Source organism: Tinamus guttatus, unplaced genomic scaffold (assembly GCF_059628265.1).
Source record: "Tinamus guttatus ecotype Peru unplaced genomic scaffold, ASM5962826v1 Tinamus_guttatus_pri_ptg000451l, whole genome shotgun sequence".
Taxonomy (NCBI): domain Eukaryota; kingdom Metazoa; phylum Chordata; class Aves; order Tinamiformes; family Tinamidae; genus Tinamus; species Tinamus guttatus.
In genome coordinates, this window is record NW_028288985.1 from 2,726,897 (window position 1) to 2,741,010 (window position 14,114).

Consider the following 14,114-nt stretch of genomic DNA (forward strand, 5'->3'; position numbering starts at 1 on the left):
CTCCAAGCAAAGTCCTTCCTTCCTGGGGGAAGGACCGTCTTGCTTCCCAGAGGAAGCTCTTCTCAGCTCCAGCTGCAAAGTGCAGCCTGCAGGCTGCAACATCCTGCTCATCCAAGCCCCACTTTGGACAGTCCTTAAGCTAAAAAAGCCTCATGTGCTAGGAAGCAAAGGACCTGCGGGGCTTGCTTGGACGGGACGCTGCAGCAATGCAGCTGGATTGCGGAGCGGGACGCCGCGGCCGTTGCCGTTGCCGTCCGCACGTGTGCGCAGCCAGCGCCGCGGGGCTTTACCTCCTTGGAGGGCTTCCGGAGCACGTCCCCCACGCCGCCCCCGCTGCGCAGCCCGTGACTCAGCACCGTGACGATGCACATGAGCAGCGTCTCGCACGTATGCTCCTTGTTCTCCTCCTCCGCCTCCTCGGCGATCACTTCTGCGAACGCAGCAAGCACAGGCACGCTGAGGAGAGCGGCTCTCGGCACTTCTCCCCCTGCGCGCTGGGAACGCGCTCGCTCCCGCGCAACGCTGCCGCGTCTGGGAGCTGGCGCGGAGCAGAGCCCGGGAGCGGGCGCCTCCGGCTGGCCCTCCGTGTCCCACAGGTTCCTTGGGGAGCACTTGGCTGGGTTGAAGACCCTCCGCGCTGCGAGGGGCTGCGAGCGCTCAGGGCCGCGCTCAGCGCCTGCCTGCTCGTGTGGAGCCGGAGCGCTCTGACAGCACGGGGACGGCGCGGCGCCTCCTGCCCCGCGGCCTGCCGAGGGCTGACAGCTCTGCCTGGGGAACAGCACTTCAGTAATGTGCTGTTTCTGACCCCACAGCATTTGGTGGAAGCCTCTGATTTTGTGGTTTTGCTAGAATCCCTTAATCTCGCATATTCCCCCATTAAAGGTCTCATGACTTTCATATCATGATAAACATGCTCACAAGTGGATCCCCCTTCCCACAGCAAGCCTTAGATGGGCCCAAATCCCTGTGCAATCCAGAAACATCCTTCAACCAAGATAGCAAATGAAGGGGAAAGACTCAGACATTGCCATCATCAGGTTTTCATCTCACATACATGTTTTGATCAAAAACCAAAAATCCACAACCCAAAACCCCCACATCCACAGAGCCATACCTACCCTGTCTACTGGGACTTGGAGTACTGCCTGACACAATAAAAATGGTTTCCTTAGTTAACTAGAGAGAACAACACTGACAATAAACAAAGTTCTGCTTCATCCTTCACAGGACGTTATGCTCTGAGACTGCACTTAAAAGCCTAATGCTTGAAAATAATGAACTTTGCAAAGTAGTAAACTGCATCGCTTTCTCCTAAAATTGGTAAAGCAGATAATTTAAGATTATGACAGTGTTTTATCCAGGTATGGTCTAGGTCTAGTTTCTCCATTTTAAACGCTTCATGTACCATATGCTATTTATGTTACCAGCTTAAATGAGGCTGCAGCAGTTTCAAGCTGATTAGTCCCATGATAGCCTGGTTCCCTGATCTGATTGCATAAGACCTTTTTTTTGTTTCAATTTAATGAGCTTCACTAGAAAACAGGCGAAACCTCAATGTATGGCATAGGAATTGGACGGAGATACTCACGCTCAGAAGGAATGACTGAAGAGCAGTTTTCACCACTACCTGCTTTACACACATCTGAATAGAGAAACTCTCCTGTCATGGTCTCGCCCGACTCCATACGATCTAAAACACAAGTTAATGAATCAAAAACTTTAATGTTTTTCAGGAATTACTCCTCAGCCACCAAGGCATCCTACCGTAGACCCTGCACAGCTACTAGAGAGGCCCAGAACTGTGTGTTCTCCTGGAGCTTAGGGGTTCAAAGGAAAAATTCCTATTAGTTCTATGAATTAAAGACGGAAGCTGGGCATTTATCTTGTGTTGGCTCCAAAGGCAAGAAGGCAACTGATATTGTTCCAAACCCGCGTTCCAGCGCACGCATTTGCAAAAGCCTCAGGGACTTGCCCTGGCAGCCTTGCTAGGGTTAAAGCAAGCGCAGAGCCGCAAGCGCAGAGCCGCATCGCTGCACGGCCCTGGCGCTGCTCCAGCCGCAGGGAGCGTGCGGCGAGCGGGTCAGGCAGGTTTGGGCCTGTCGCAGGCTTGACAGTGAAACCAAAAAACGGTGCAAATGTCAAGTAACGCTTGCTCAAGGGTCAGATTAAACAAAGAAACAATTGGAATAAGACAAAACTCAAACCCCTCCTGTAACAAGCCTCTTCCCTCAATTTGCCACCCAGACAGTGGAAAGAAACCCCCAGCTTTTAGCTTACAATAATCAAATTAAGTTCAGCACAGAAAATTTAAAGGAATTTAAACTACAGCAAGTACTCAAGGACGTTTGTACAGTCTATAAAAGCTACAAGCCAAATAAAGTTAGATACGGAAAGCTCTAGTTCTTGGAGACATTTTTGGTGCCATTTCCCCTCATAGCCATTCAGTTATTCGAGAGAAAATATGAATTTTTGTTATGCTGAAAGCAAACCCCACCATTAAAACCCAAGCATCTGGCAACCAAGCTCTGCGAGAGCAGAGCCTTCACCACAATGGCCTAACTAAAGCCTGCTTGAAATTAGACTGAGGATGGAAGAGGGGCAGCAAAATTTCATCATCTCAGCTGCTTTAGCAAACAATGAGGGGACAAATCTCAAAGGTACACAGAACAAGGCCAACTACCTTCTCCAGGGGTTCCTCCATCTCTTCCCTCCTCACACTGCAGCAGATGACAGGAGTTTACAAAAGCCCAGGAGCAACTGTTTGCTCCAGGCATAATTTTTTGTTTTATTTGATGCAAACAGTGTCCCTTGCAAGAAGGGAGTCAGGAGGTAACCAGCACGTCCTGCAGTCTTGAAGAATCAAGACAGACAACCCTCACTTTCTTCAGCCCTGGAGCAGTCAAAGCACCCACCCACCTGGCAGAAGTGTTTCATTCGGGAGCTTATCTACTTCCAGGATGAAGTCATCTTTGAAGAAGAGGTACCCCACTATGGAGAACAAGTAGACCAAGATGAGGGCGAGCACGGCGGTCAGGATGATGGAGCGCCCGTTGCGAGTCACGCTCTTAATGACGTTCAGCAAGGTCTCCTCTCTGTAGACCAGGTCAAAGAGCTGCGGAGAAAGGCAAAAACAAAGGCTGTTTCACCAATGCATCACCAATAAAACTGGTGGCCTGTTAGATGCTTGCATAACATGGCATGGCCTGTTAGCAATACAATTTTTTGTTATCACTAAGTTTCCTTTTAGGAGTTGGCAGTTAAAATACAGCAAAGGAGGATCAAGTGGAAGGCTTGGGCACCGCTCACCCCACTGCCCCTTTTTTGCCCCACACACTTCAAGGCAGCTGCACCCTCCTCCTCACCTGCACTTAGCAGCCATGGTGAAACCACAGGGGCTTTTTGGTGCAGTCACCTCCAACACGACTTGAGGAGCCACGCTGGGTAACCCAACCAAGCCCCTGGGATTGTTGCCTGCTTAAATGCCGCGTGTGCAGGGCTTGCCTTAACACACAGCTGCTAACAGGTTATGCTGCCGTTTTCTCTTTAGTTATGTTTTTGATAAATGAAGTAATTTTGAATTATGCTATTTAATTTTTTTTTATAAGATGAGGCAAATACTAAAGTGAGCAATACCTTCCACCAAATTAGTGCTGGCAAGAAAACACAGTTTTTTTTTTGTTTTTTTTTTTAAAAACATCTTCACAAAAATCCTGGGGACAGAATGAATACCTACCAACAAGCTATAAAAAAATTCATGTACAAAGAGGCCCAGAGCACAAATCAGAAGGTAGAGCAAGTGATAGAGGAATTCCACATCCATGATCATCGCCTTGTATCCTCTAGTGAAGGTCCCACAGTTACCCACAAAGCTCATCAGGAAAATGATTTTGTTACAAACCTAAGGGTAGATCAGCCATAAATTAGTTTCACAAAAATAAAGCAACTTCTCAAAGCTGGTGAGAGCTCAGCTACATGATGGCTTCAACAGCTCTGCTGCAGTGTTGGTTACTTGCTATCATTCTGCATTGAGTAGCAAACTGCTTTCTGTTGCATTTTCTACACAGCTCCGACAGACAGCCAAAGCTAAAACCACAGACCTCTAGTAAAACATGTGCCCTGATACTTATCTTCAGCTTTTTGTCCCATGGCATCGACATTTGAACATTTAGAGAAGCAAATAACACCACAACCCTAGTGTGAATAGTAAGCCTTCATTAAACAAGTGCTCAACAGCTCCAAGCCCTGATGTTCCTGCAGCTGGGCAGTCTCTCGGGCTGCAGCAGCTGCTGCTTGTTAATAAGTACTCCAAGTGCCTCAGCAATTCGCACTCGGATCAGGTCCTTGATGCCATCCATACCCAAGGGAAAGCTCCCTTACACTTACCTGCTAAATGCTGCAGCCACCCCCACCGCGGCCCTGCCACAGCAGGCCCTGGTAGCACATGCTGATGACAGGGACACTATTAAATCACGCTCTGAAGAGCGGGGCACTGCAAGAAGGGCAAAGGCTTCCAGGAGGGGCACCCGTGCCCAGCTCCTGCTGACTCAGGCAGAGAGCAGCATTGCTGGCTCGCTCCCGAGACCGCGGCCCTCGGTCCGAGGGCTCACCAAGGTCTGGCTCAGCTTACACGCTCGCTGCGCGCGTCGCCGCAGCAAAACCCCTTAGGGTCACACTTGGGGCTGGCTGGCAGGTGAGACAGCCGTTTGGGGAACCCCATAATGCTGTAGTTTAGTCATCAGAGCAGGGGAGGCTTTGAGAGATCTACCTGGAGCGCGCCAGGGTCACAGAGACCTCTTAACATTTTTAGCTGGGGTGGGAGCCATTACTAGGCTGTAATAAAACCTTAGAGCTGTCCAGTTTGGGGAATTGGGATTAAGTGAAAAGCAGCAAGGCATTTCTATTAAGAAACAACCCAAAGCGGGAATTACTTCTTCACCAAGCAGTGCTGCCGCTGCCACAATGTACCAGACTATTTTTGTCCGGCATCTTCATGAGCAAATACAGAATCTTACATAAGATGCAACAGAGCTTCCAAGCCCACTCAATACTTACATTGAATGCACCCAGAAGAAATAAAGTGGGCTGTAAACCAACTGAAAATATTAGTCGCAATATCGTCGAAGCTATTAAGGCTCGGATGCCATGGGGCTTAGGAAGAGCTATGACTATAGCCAAAGAAATCAGCATAGCAGTCCACAGCAAGCCTGACAAGTGGGGCTCCAGCGTGCCTAGGTTGGAGAGAACACAAAAACCCACAAACCTTCAATACTTTGTTACACCAAATAAAACCAAAAGTAGTCAGAAAAGTGCCATTTTATCTCCTTCTTGTGCACTACCATTAATCTCCCTGTTCAGACATCACTGATTTCAGGATGGAAAGTAGAGTGTCTGAACTCAATGCCTTCAGCAGATTTTAATTACAAGTTTGTTACTAAAGCATTATGTAAATAGGCTCTAGTATTATAGGATTTTTCATTTTCCTGTTCATTATTGCACATCTTGAATGGTGAAAAGCAGAGGTGTTTTGCTAATGTATTCTGCAGATGCACTGAATGGGAAGGCAAAGGACAGACAACAAACTGAGCAGGTCCTGTTCGCAGCCTATTCTTCTATTATGCTTTGGGTCCAAAACCTTGCACCTTTTTTTTTTTTTTTTTAAACCATCTCTTGCTATTTCGGGTTCTATTTAGACTATCCCATGAGAGCATCTGCTTACATAACATCAGCCGTCGTTGCTAAAAATACACTTCTGTGAAAGAACGACGAAAATACTCTGCCTAAAATACTCTGGGTCTTTGCAGAATAAAGACATATTTTCCTGAAGCTCACGTGAAGTGTTTTGCTTCAAGTAACTGGGACCTCAAACAAAAAGGTGAGATTCCTCCAAATCGCACTCCGCAGCCTATTTGCAGGAACTCAGAGGGTTGTTGAGCAACACATGAAGGGACGGTTCTTCACCTCCCAAATTCAGGCAGGTTAGAAAGTGTTACTCCCCCAACTACAGCGAGCATCCATTTAATTTCGCTCCAAATCACTGCAGATTAATAAAAGCAGCAGAGGTTAGATGAAAATTAAAGGCTGATAAGCATAAAGTCAAACAGATGCTTCCACCGCGTGAAGGGAGTTTCGGATCTCAGAACAAGGCAGCAAGTGCTGAAATCCCAGCTGGAGGCTCCGGGCATCCTCGGGAGGCTCCGCAGGGCCCTGGGAACGCAGCGCGGAGCCGGCGCGCTCTGCTCGCCCGCACCCAGCCGAGCCTCGGGGCACCTGCTGCCAGCGCGAGGAGTCCTCCCGGGCACGAGAAACACGTAATTCAGAAAGCTCCATAGAAAGTTCTCCACGAATCTGGATCTGAGTAATTTAAGTATCTAGTTCTAAGCACCCAAGCTGGTTTCTGCTCCCAAAGTCATAAGTTTTACAGCTTCTGCTGTGCTGGCATATGCTAATCAGCTGCTCAGAGTTCAACATGTTTGAGCAATTCAAGACGCTGAGAATTCCCCCCAAATGATCTGTTTTGGAAACCTTGCTTTCTTAAAGCTGCATATATATTTTAAACATTCTTGATGATATCTAGTCAAAAAAGATTTTATCAAAACTTTACTTGATAAATTATTTCAAATATGCAGGGTACAGCATCTTCAAAATGCCAAACGATTCCCCCCCCTCCCCAATCTTGCAGCTTGCCATCTCAAAGACCTTGTTTAATTAGCAGCTTTACCAGCGGCCATAAATTCAGACTTTCAAATTTTAACTTGTGACCTTTGAGAATGCAGATGGAAAATTCAGTGGCTCTTTCTGCTTGTTAAAACCTTTAAACCACCAGCTGCTCAGAAGCGGATGCTGGTAACTCTGCTGGTAACTCATCCAACACAGCTACTTGGGCAAAACTAAGGCTCTCAAGTTTAACTTGACTGGTGAACTGCAGAAATGGTAAAGTGGCATTTATGCCACATAGCACTGAACAGGAACCTGCTTTCAGGCTGTTTGCCATCTCTGAGCTGTTTTCTTTAGGCTCAGCAACATGCAATGATCAAGGAAAAAGGTGCAGAGAAGTTCAGTAGAAGATAAAAAATCTGCCTGACCCTACTGTATAATGAATGTGAAAAGAAAGAAGTGAAGGCTTGAGCATGAATCATGCTCCCCAGGATGAGGTTTTACTTCTGGGATTCTTACTTACCTCAGATGACACAAATGGGGCAACAGCTCCCACCTAGGTATTTCCTCTACCAGTTTGAGGAGTGATAAACACATTGCATGGACACTTGTGGGAGGATTTGTCCATCCGCTTCCTGATTTTGCTAACATGAACCCACCAGTCATGTGCCACAGGGTGCATCCTTCAGAGATGCTCAGTCTAAGCAGAACCAGCTGGGTCTGATCAGGTCTTCCTGGGATGTATTTACTGAGTTGGCTCTAAGAACCATCTCTCACACAAACCCACTGTTCAGGTCAAAAATATCTTCCATGAGACCTACTGCAGCAAGATTGTGCAATCCCTCACGAATTGCACATGTTACCACACAGTTTATGCTAGAAATGAAAGTTCAGCTGCTACCCACTTATGGCAAGGAAACTGAAGAGCAGCAAAGGCTGGCAACTCTCCCTGGGTCCTCAAGCCAAGCTCAGAGCTAAATGCTCAGAGGGGCAAGGTCCCAAGAACAGAAGGTGCCAAAGGAGACACCAGGTTCTCAGCCTGGATCCACCCTTGGAGGACACTAGGGAAATGCCATCCCACCTGCCCACCTCACCTGCTTTCACAGGTAGCCTCCCCTTCCCAGCTCTGTGGCTTGCACACCTCCTGACGCAGCCACAGGCACTTCACAGAACGTGGCAAGCATAAAATGCAAGCTCCAGAAAAACAGCAAGTTAACGCTTCCTCTATTTCCAGCTCAATACTTACAGAACTTTAAAATAAAGTAGAACAGTCACGTAATTAGAGGTGATGTCTGTCTACGATAACCTTTTTCCCCTAGGAAGAAGTGGGGCTCTGCACTTTCCTCATGAAGACCTCAGGACAGAAAGGACTACAAAAATGTTACAGTGTCCCTGTCAGGATTTCTTCGCAAACACTAGACCATTTTTTATGCAGATAAGTCTGAAAACAGCAAAGCTTATATTTCAAAACAATGTCAAGAAAAGTCCATTTCTGTTCTACTATCCCTGGTTAATAGGACCATACAAGCAAGGAGGGAACAGAATTTGGCCCATCAAGCCTTATTTGTTCACACATTTTTTGCATGTTAAATATTAGTACCTCCTCGAATTCCTTTGAATGGATAGAAAAATGCTACAAGTAGGTTCATGAGGACAGCCAGGTTAAAGGAAATGCTGCTCCAGAAGGACATGTTCCGAGCACACCAGTATAGGAAAGGCTGAGCTGCAAAGGAAAAAAAACATTTTTTAAAGGAGCATTTCAAGAAAACCAGATGACTATACAAGAAATTAATCTCCACCAAAACTCTGGTTATTTTCATTTTGCCTAGAAGCACAACACTAATAGCAGTAATAAAAACTACCTGCACTGGTGCTTACTTGATTACTCTTTAGGGTGACATCTTTTGGGTATTTCTAGTTTCCCAGATAGGGCTTTATGGCAAAGGGCCCATGCGAGAAAGGAAACATGAATCCACCCAGTCTCAGCATGGCAATGAGTTCAGAAATCCTAGAGATCATGGACTTCATGGTTCCCCTCATAATATACTTTGTACTCACACGTTCTGAGCTACACGAAAGTTAGGAGGAATAAAAACCATACTCAGTGGCACAGGTGAGATTCAGCATCATCCCTTGCAACCAAACTGTGGACACTGCAGCCAGCTGCTCACCTGTATTGGACCCTTCACCCAACCCAAGCTGCCTTTCCACTGCAGCCAGACAGAAAAAAAATGTATCCAGGACAGTGCTAGGTGGGTTTTGGGGGCACAAAATGCAATGCAGCAATGCACAGCCAAAGCTAAAACATTTAAGACTAACTGCCAGACACACAGGACTAGTTTACTCCAAGCTGATTATAGACTGATGTATTTCAAGACAACAACTCAGTTCAAGTAAGGCGACCATTGCTCTGCATTATGGGCAAAGGACACAAACATCTGCAGAGCTAAAGCTACAGTTAAACAGAGGCATATCTCAAATTCTTAAACTTACAAATACTTTAAAAAAAGTCCTAGTTTTAATAACCTCTGCAGCTATAGTCAAGAGCACAAAGCAAGAAGATTCATTTTCTGAGGTGGTCAGTCACGGGCCAGGAGATGAAAAAGGATGACAAAGCAATTACCTCATAGTAACTGCATCAAATTAAAATCCCCGTGAATTGAACTCCTATAATTTTAAATGAAAAATTCCAGGTATTTTATTTAAAAGTATTCTTTACTTCTGCCTGACATTTTTGATCTACTTGCAGTCTGTTTTTAATTATGGCTGTCTTCATACTTTGCTTAGAGGTAGCCTCAAAGACATTTAAAATAACTTGCAAGCCCGAAATCAAACAACAAAATATAACAGAATAGATGGATGCCATCAAATACAAAGTTGCCCTCTCATTTTAATGTTTTATTTTCCCATATGTATCTCTGGAGGCCCCATCTAGTCTATTATTGACTGCTGGAGGTTCTATCTAACCTCATATGCTCCTAGGACATGCAATGATGCCCGAGTACCAATGTGGTCTCTGCCTGGGAACAAACTTCTGCTCCCACCTCACTTAAAACAGTCTGCACTTGTCTGGCTCTGCAGGCAGTTTGTGAGGTGTGTACAGCTGTGCAGCAGAAATCTGCTGCCTCTTCTACCATCCACTCGCTTTAGGAGCGCTCCAGACCTGCTAGAGCTCTTGTGCTAATAACTAGAGTTGAGCTGACTTGAGCATGGGGAACTGCAGCAGCATCAGATGGCAGATGTCGACACGAGCAGGAAATAGCTGCCTTATCTCTGACATTTCAGAGGGTCACTCTTGGTAAATTCTAACCGCTCCTCGCTGCCCACTGCAGCTGAGCCTCATGTGCAATGCTGCCGTTCAGTGAAACCAGAAATTATCTTTAAAAATAATCTTAAACAAATTAGATAGAAGGCTTACAAGGGGGACTGATGGTACTACAGGGAGTAAAAAGTTTTTAAAGTTTTCTTAACTACCAGAGAGAATCTCAGGGGAAAGAGCAGGAAAACTGTGCTTGAAAAAAGTTTCCTTTCAGGTATTTCACATTACAGGGCTGCTTAATCAGCAGATCTTCTTGTCCATTCCTTGTCCAAAGGCAGGATCAACGTTACTTTTGCTCTTAGTGACAAAAGCTTGTTCAACCTGCTCTGAAAAAACCTTCACTGCTAGAGATGCAAACCCTCCCCACAGGCAGCCCGCACCAATGCTGCATGAGCTTGCATTATTATTTCGTGCAACTAAGGTAGCTGCTTCTTATACCCAGCACAGGAAAGGAGAGCCAATTACTCTGTTCTTCAGCTTCGCCCTCCCCATCTCTCCCTGCCACCAAATACCTTCTCCCTGAAGCTAAGCCACCAATTCAGTCCTTTCTCTTGGATCTTAAAAAAGATGACCCGAGATCTTTCTTATTTTTTTTTCCCCCCCATGGATTCTCTCCATTTAGTCCACAGTGTTCTAACATTAAGCTTGATTTCCTTGCAACATAATGTCATCCTGCAGAGGAGCAGAGTCTTTCAAATAGTCATCAAGGTTGCTGCCACACTGGGGAACCATCTGCTATCAAGTCAATATTTCAAACTTTGGAAACCCGACCTAAGCACTCTGCTGCTAACACTTCACACAACGACACTGGCAACCGCAACCTACCTCGCAATTTCTTTTGCCAGTTCATCTCATTAAAGAGGTCTTCTGATTTCATGAAGAAATCGTTGATCTTGCTGCCTTGTTCATCTCTCTCTGTGGTGTAATATATCCGCAGCTTGGACTCCTTGGTGAGAAATTCACATATACTGGGTACAGGGAAGACAATTTGCTCCATTGTACGGTCCGACCTGACAATCTGAACAACAGTTTTATTAGAAGTCTTATTTTGTTTTAGATAATTTTATTTCTTGGGCTTTTTTTCTTCTTTTAAAAGCAGCTACATATAGAAGCTCAGGCACACTTCTGTAGAAAAGCAGCTTGAGACCCATTTCAGTTAAGTTACTTTTCAAAGTAAAGCCTACGTTTAGTTTGATGAGTGATAGTTGCTATGCTGTAATCATATTTTGGCAATACTGTCCTTAGCTGGGGTATCCAAAGGGCCCATCACATCCTGCACCAAACCTGCTCTGAATTCCACAGCAACCTGGTGGCCCAGCTGGAGAATCTTAGCATGTTTTAGTCGCACTTCTTGCATAGGCAAAAAGTGAGTTTTATTCATCTTGCTTATTAGAATGGGCTCATGTTTGTGTGTGTTTTACTTTTAAAAGGCATCATAGATGAACTGTGTGGCAGGTCAAACTCATTTGAATAGGGAAAGAATGGCAAAAGACACCGCTAACCTCATGGATTCAGCCATACTGCTGGCCAAAAAGTGACATGAAAGTGAAGCTACAGTACTTCTTGCCAACAGAGTTGTGCTTAGTCCCATCTGAAAGCCTACACAAGACAGCTCAAAAATAGCTTCCCACCACCCCAAGGCTGCCAAAAAAATAAAAATATATGTATGTTCCTATGTCAAAGATGACAGTCCACACACAGGTAGTCAGTTCAATCAAAATATCACTTCTCATGCAACTGTTTAATCACATAGTTTTTCTTCCGAACTGCACTTTCCACAGAAACTGTTTCCCCCTCCGCACACAGGCAGCTTTTCCCTACCTCAATCTGCGCCGTGTGCTTGGCGTAGAACTCCAGGGCCTCGTCCCCCTCGATCTGACCTCCTGGCTTCAGCATGTTCTGCAGCTCTTTGTTGTGACGAGCCAACTAAAATAAAGCAATGCAAAGGGAGTAGGAGACACCAGATGTCTCCCTATGATATTAAATATCTGATTTTTGACATAAAAAAAGAAATAGTACACAGTCAGCTGCTAAGAAAGGGCAAAGTTGACAGAAGGCTTGTTCTATTCCAAACAGACACTGCAGCTCTATTTTGGGAGCAAGTCAGAATAACTTAAATATGCATTTTTTAATATCCATGTTGTTATTCCTCTCTTACTCTCTCTCCACTCTTTGCCTGACTTGGGAAAAGTCAGAAGATTCACATAGTCTTATCCTTCTACAAGCTACCTAATCCAAAGGTGCACCACTCTCTCAATATTGAGCAGAGATGGTGGAGAAACTTTGTCTCGAAGAGCAGATGTACACAGCACTGCTCCAAAAGGATGCTACTGGATGCTTCAAATTCATTTTACAGCATAATGACTTTTTTTTCTCAGATGCAAAATGAAGAAGGAGTCTCCAATAGACTGATGTAAGTAGCACCAAAATAATAACATATTAATTAGACCTAGTGTTTTTTTTCCGAAAACTTGGCCTTTTATCTTTCAAGCACCAAGTTGGAACAAAAGAATAAACATGACCATAGTATAAAGTGACCTTTGATACAGATGAAAAATAGATTGCCTCTTAGAACTGCCAAGGCCCTGAATCACATCTTCAGAAACTTCATCAAGAGACTGCCTGCTTCGCACCAGGAAAGTCCAAGAAGTTTCTTACTCTTATCAAAGAAACAAAAAAATTACAAAATACTAGTATTTACTCTTATAAAAAAATACATACTGACTTTGCCTCAGAGATGAGCAATTAAAACAACTGTCAATAAAAAGCATATCTCTGTATTCACAGTTTGCAATTCTTGGTGCTACAAAAGCTGCAAGTGACCATCGTTTACCTGGTGAGCTAGTATGTAAATGTTGTGTCCCACGTTCCTTGGAGATGCAGCAACGTCTTCTCCATTCTCCCCATCCTCAAATTCAATTTCACCTTGTAGATATGCCTTCTTTATCACTTCCACCTAGAAACACAGACACAGGCAAATGAAAGAGCTCCAATCTGAGGGATGAAGCCTGCAGAGGATAGTATATATTTGATACTCCCAAGAATTGAAAGGGAGCTAAGCATTCGCGTTCAAGGGGAAGGTCACTGTGCTCCTAAACACCCAAGATAAAAGAAAAGACCCAAAGTCAGTAACTCCACATCAGTTTGTGAACACAAGAAACTAATATTTTATGTTTCTAAGTCGCATGTTCTGGGCCACATGTGCGATATGTCATGTTAACTCTGGCTCTTGCTGTAACTACACACAATAAAACACGCTGAGGGGCCTGCAGCCAAACTCTGAATGTCCTGTTTGTGCCTCCAGCACCTCATACATGACCCAGACACCAACAGTGCAACCAACCAAGCTGATCCCTCCTCCAGGGCTCCCTGTGCAGACCCCTAGAGTTCTTCAGCTGGCAGCATCCCCTGTCCCCAGTGCCAGCCTTGCTCTAGGAAGGGGCCGCGGGACTCACCAGCTCCTTGGGCCTCATGTTATAGAGGATGCGCTCCGCGTTCTCGCTGTCGTGCCTGCTCTCCATGATGGCCAGCAGCAATTTCGAAGCGTTGTTCTGAAGGGAGGGAGGGAGGGAGGGAGGGAGAGATGCCGGCTGGCACCAGGAAGCCAAGGCAGAACGTGCCCAGCTGCGGCTCCACAGCCCCCCTGCCTGCAGGGCCCACGGCACCCGCTTCCAGGAGCGCAGGCTGCAGAGGCCCCAGCTGCAAACGCTGCAGGACTCAGCCCCAGCTCCCCAGGCACGTTCCCCCATCTCCATCTACACAGATAAATTCACATTATTATTATTTCTTCAACAGTTTACTACCCAAATCTGACTTACTAGGGGACAAATTAAGCCAAGTTAAGCTTTAGATTCCTAAAATACTGAGGTTTAAAGCTTGCTGGAATTTGTTTTAAAGATGCAGCAACATTACTAGAAGCTTTCCTCTCCACAACAGTGCAGGTTGGCTTTGAGACGCTGCTGATTAAATCAAAGGACAGCCAAGGCTGGAGACAGGGACATGCTTCACTGCATTTAACTGAAAATTACTCTGCAACCTGTTCATGCCAAGAGAGGGAGGGAGGAAATGGGAAACTACCACAAGGCACCAGACTACTTTCACATGAACAATTAAGATTAAAATCCATCATGACTGACAATAA

General features: G+C 45.5%; 1 protein-coding gene across 1 annotated transcript in view; it reads right to left on the reverse strand.

The window, feature by feature from the left end:
* Window positions 1-14,114, reverse strand: part of ITPR1 (inositol 1,4,5-trisphosphate receptor type 1) — a 153,097-nt gene that overhangs the window by 14,885 nt on the left and 124,098 nt on the right. The window contains exons 49-58 of the mRNA XM_088532057.1: window positions 13,429-13,524; window positions 12,807-12,929; window positions 11,795-11,899; window positions 10,799-10,991; window positions 8,255-8,377; window positions 5,053-5,228; window positions 3,734-3,898; window positions 2,917-3,112; window positions 1,589-1,690; window positions 291-430 (exon numbers count right to left, since the gene is read on the reverse strand). Of these exons, the coding sequence (XP_088388183.1) occupies window positions 291-430; window positions 1,589-1,690; window positions 2,917-3,112; window positions 3,734-3,898; window positions 5,053-5,228; window positions 8,255-8,377; window positions 10,799-10,991; window positions 11,795-11,899; window positions 12,807-12,929; window positions 13,429-13,524 (1,419 nt within the window). The remainder of the gene's footprint in view (window positions 1-290; window positions 431-1,588; window positions 1,691-2,916; window positions 3,113-3,733; window positions 3,899-5,052; window positions 5,229-8,254; window positions 8,378-10,798; window positions 10,992-11,794; window positions 11,900-12,806; window positions 12,930-13,428; window positions 13,525-14,114) is intronic.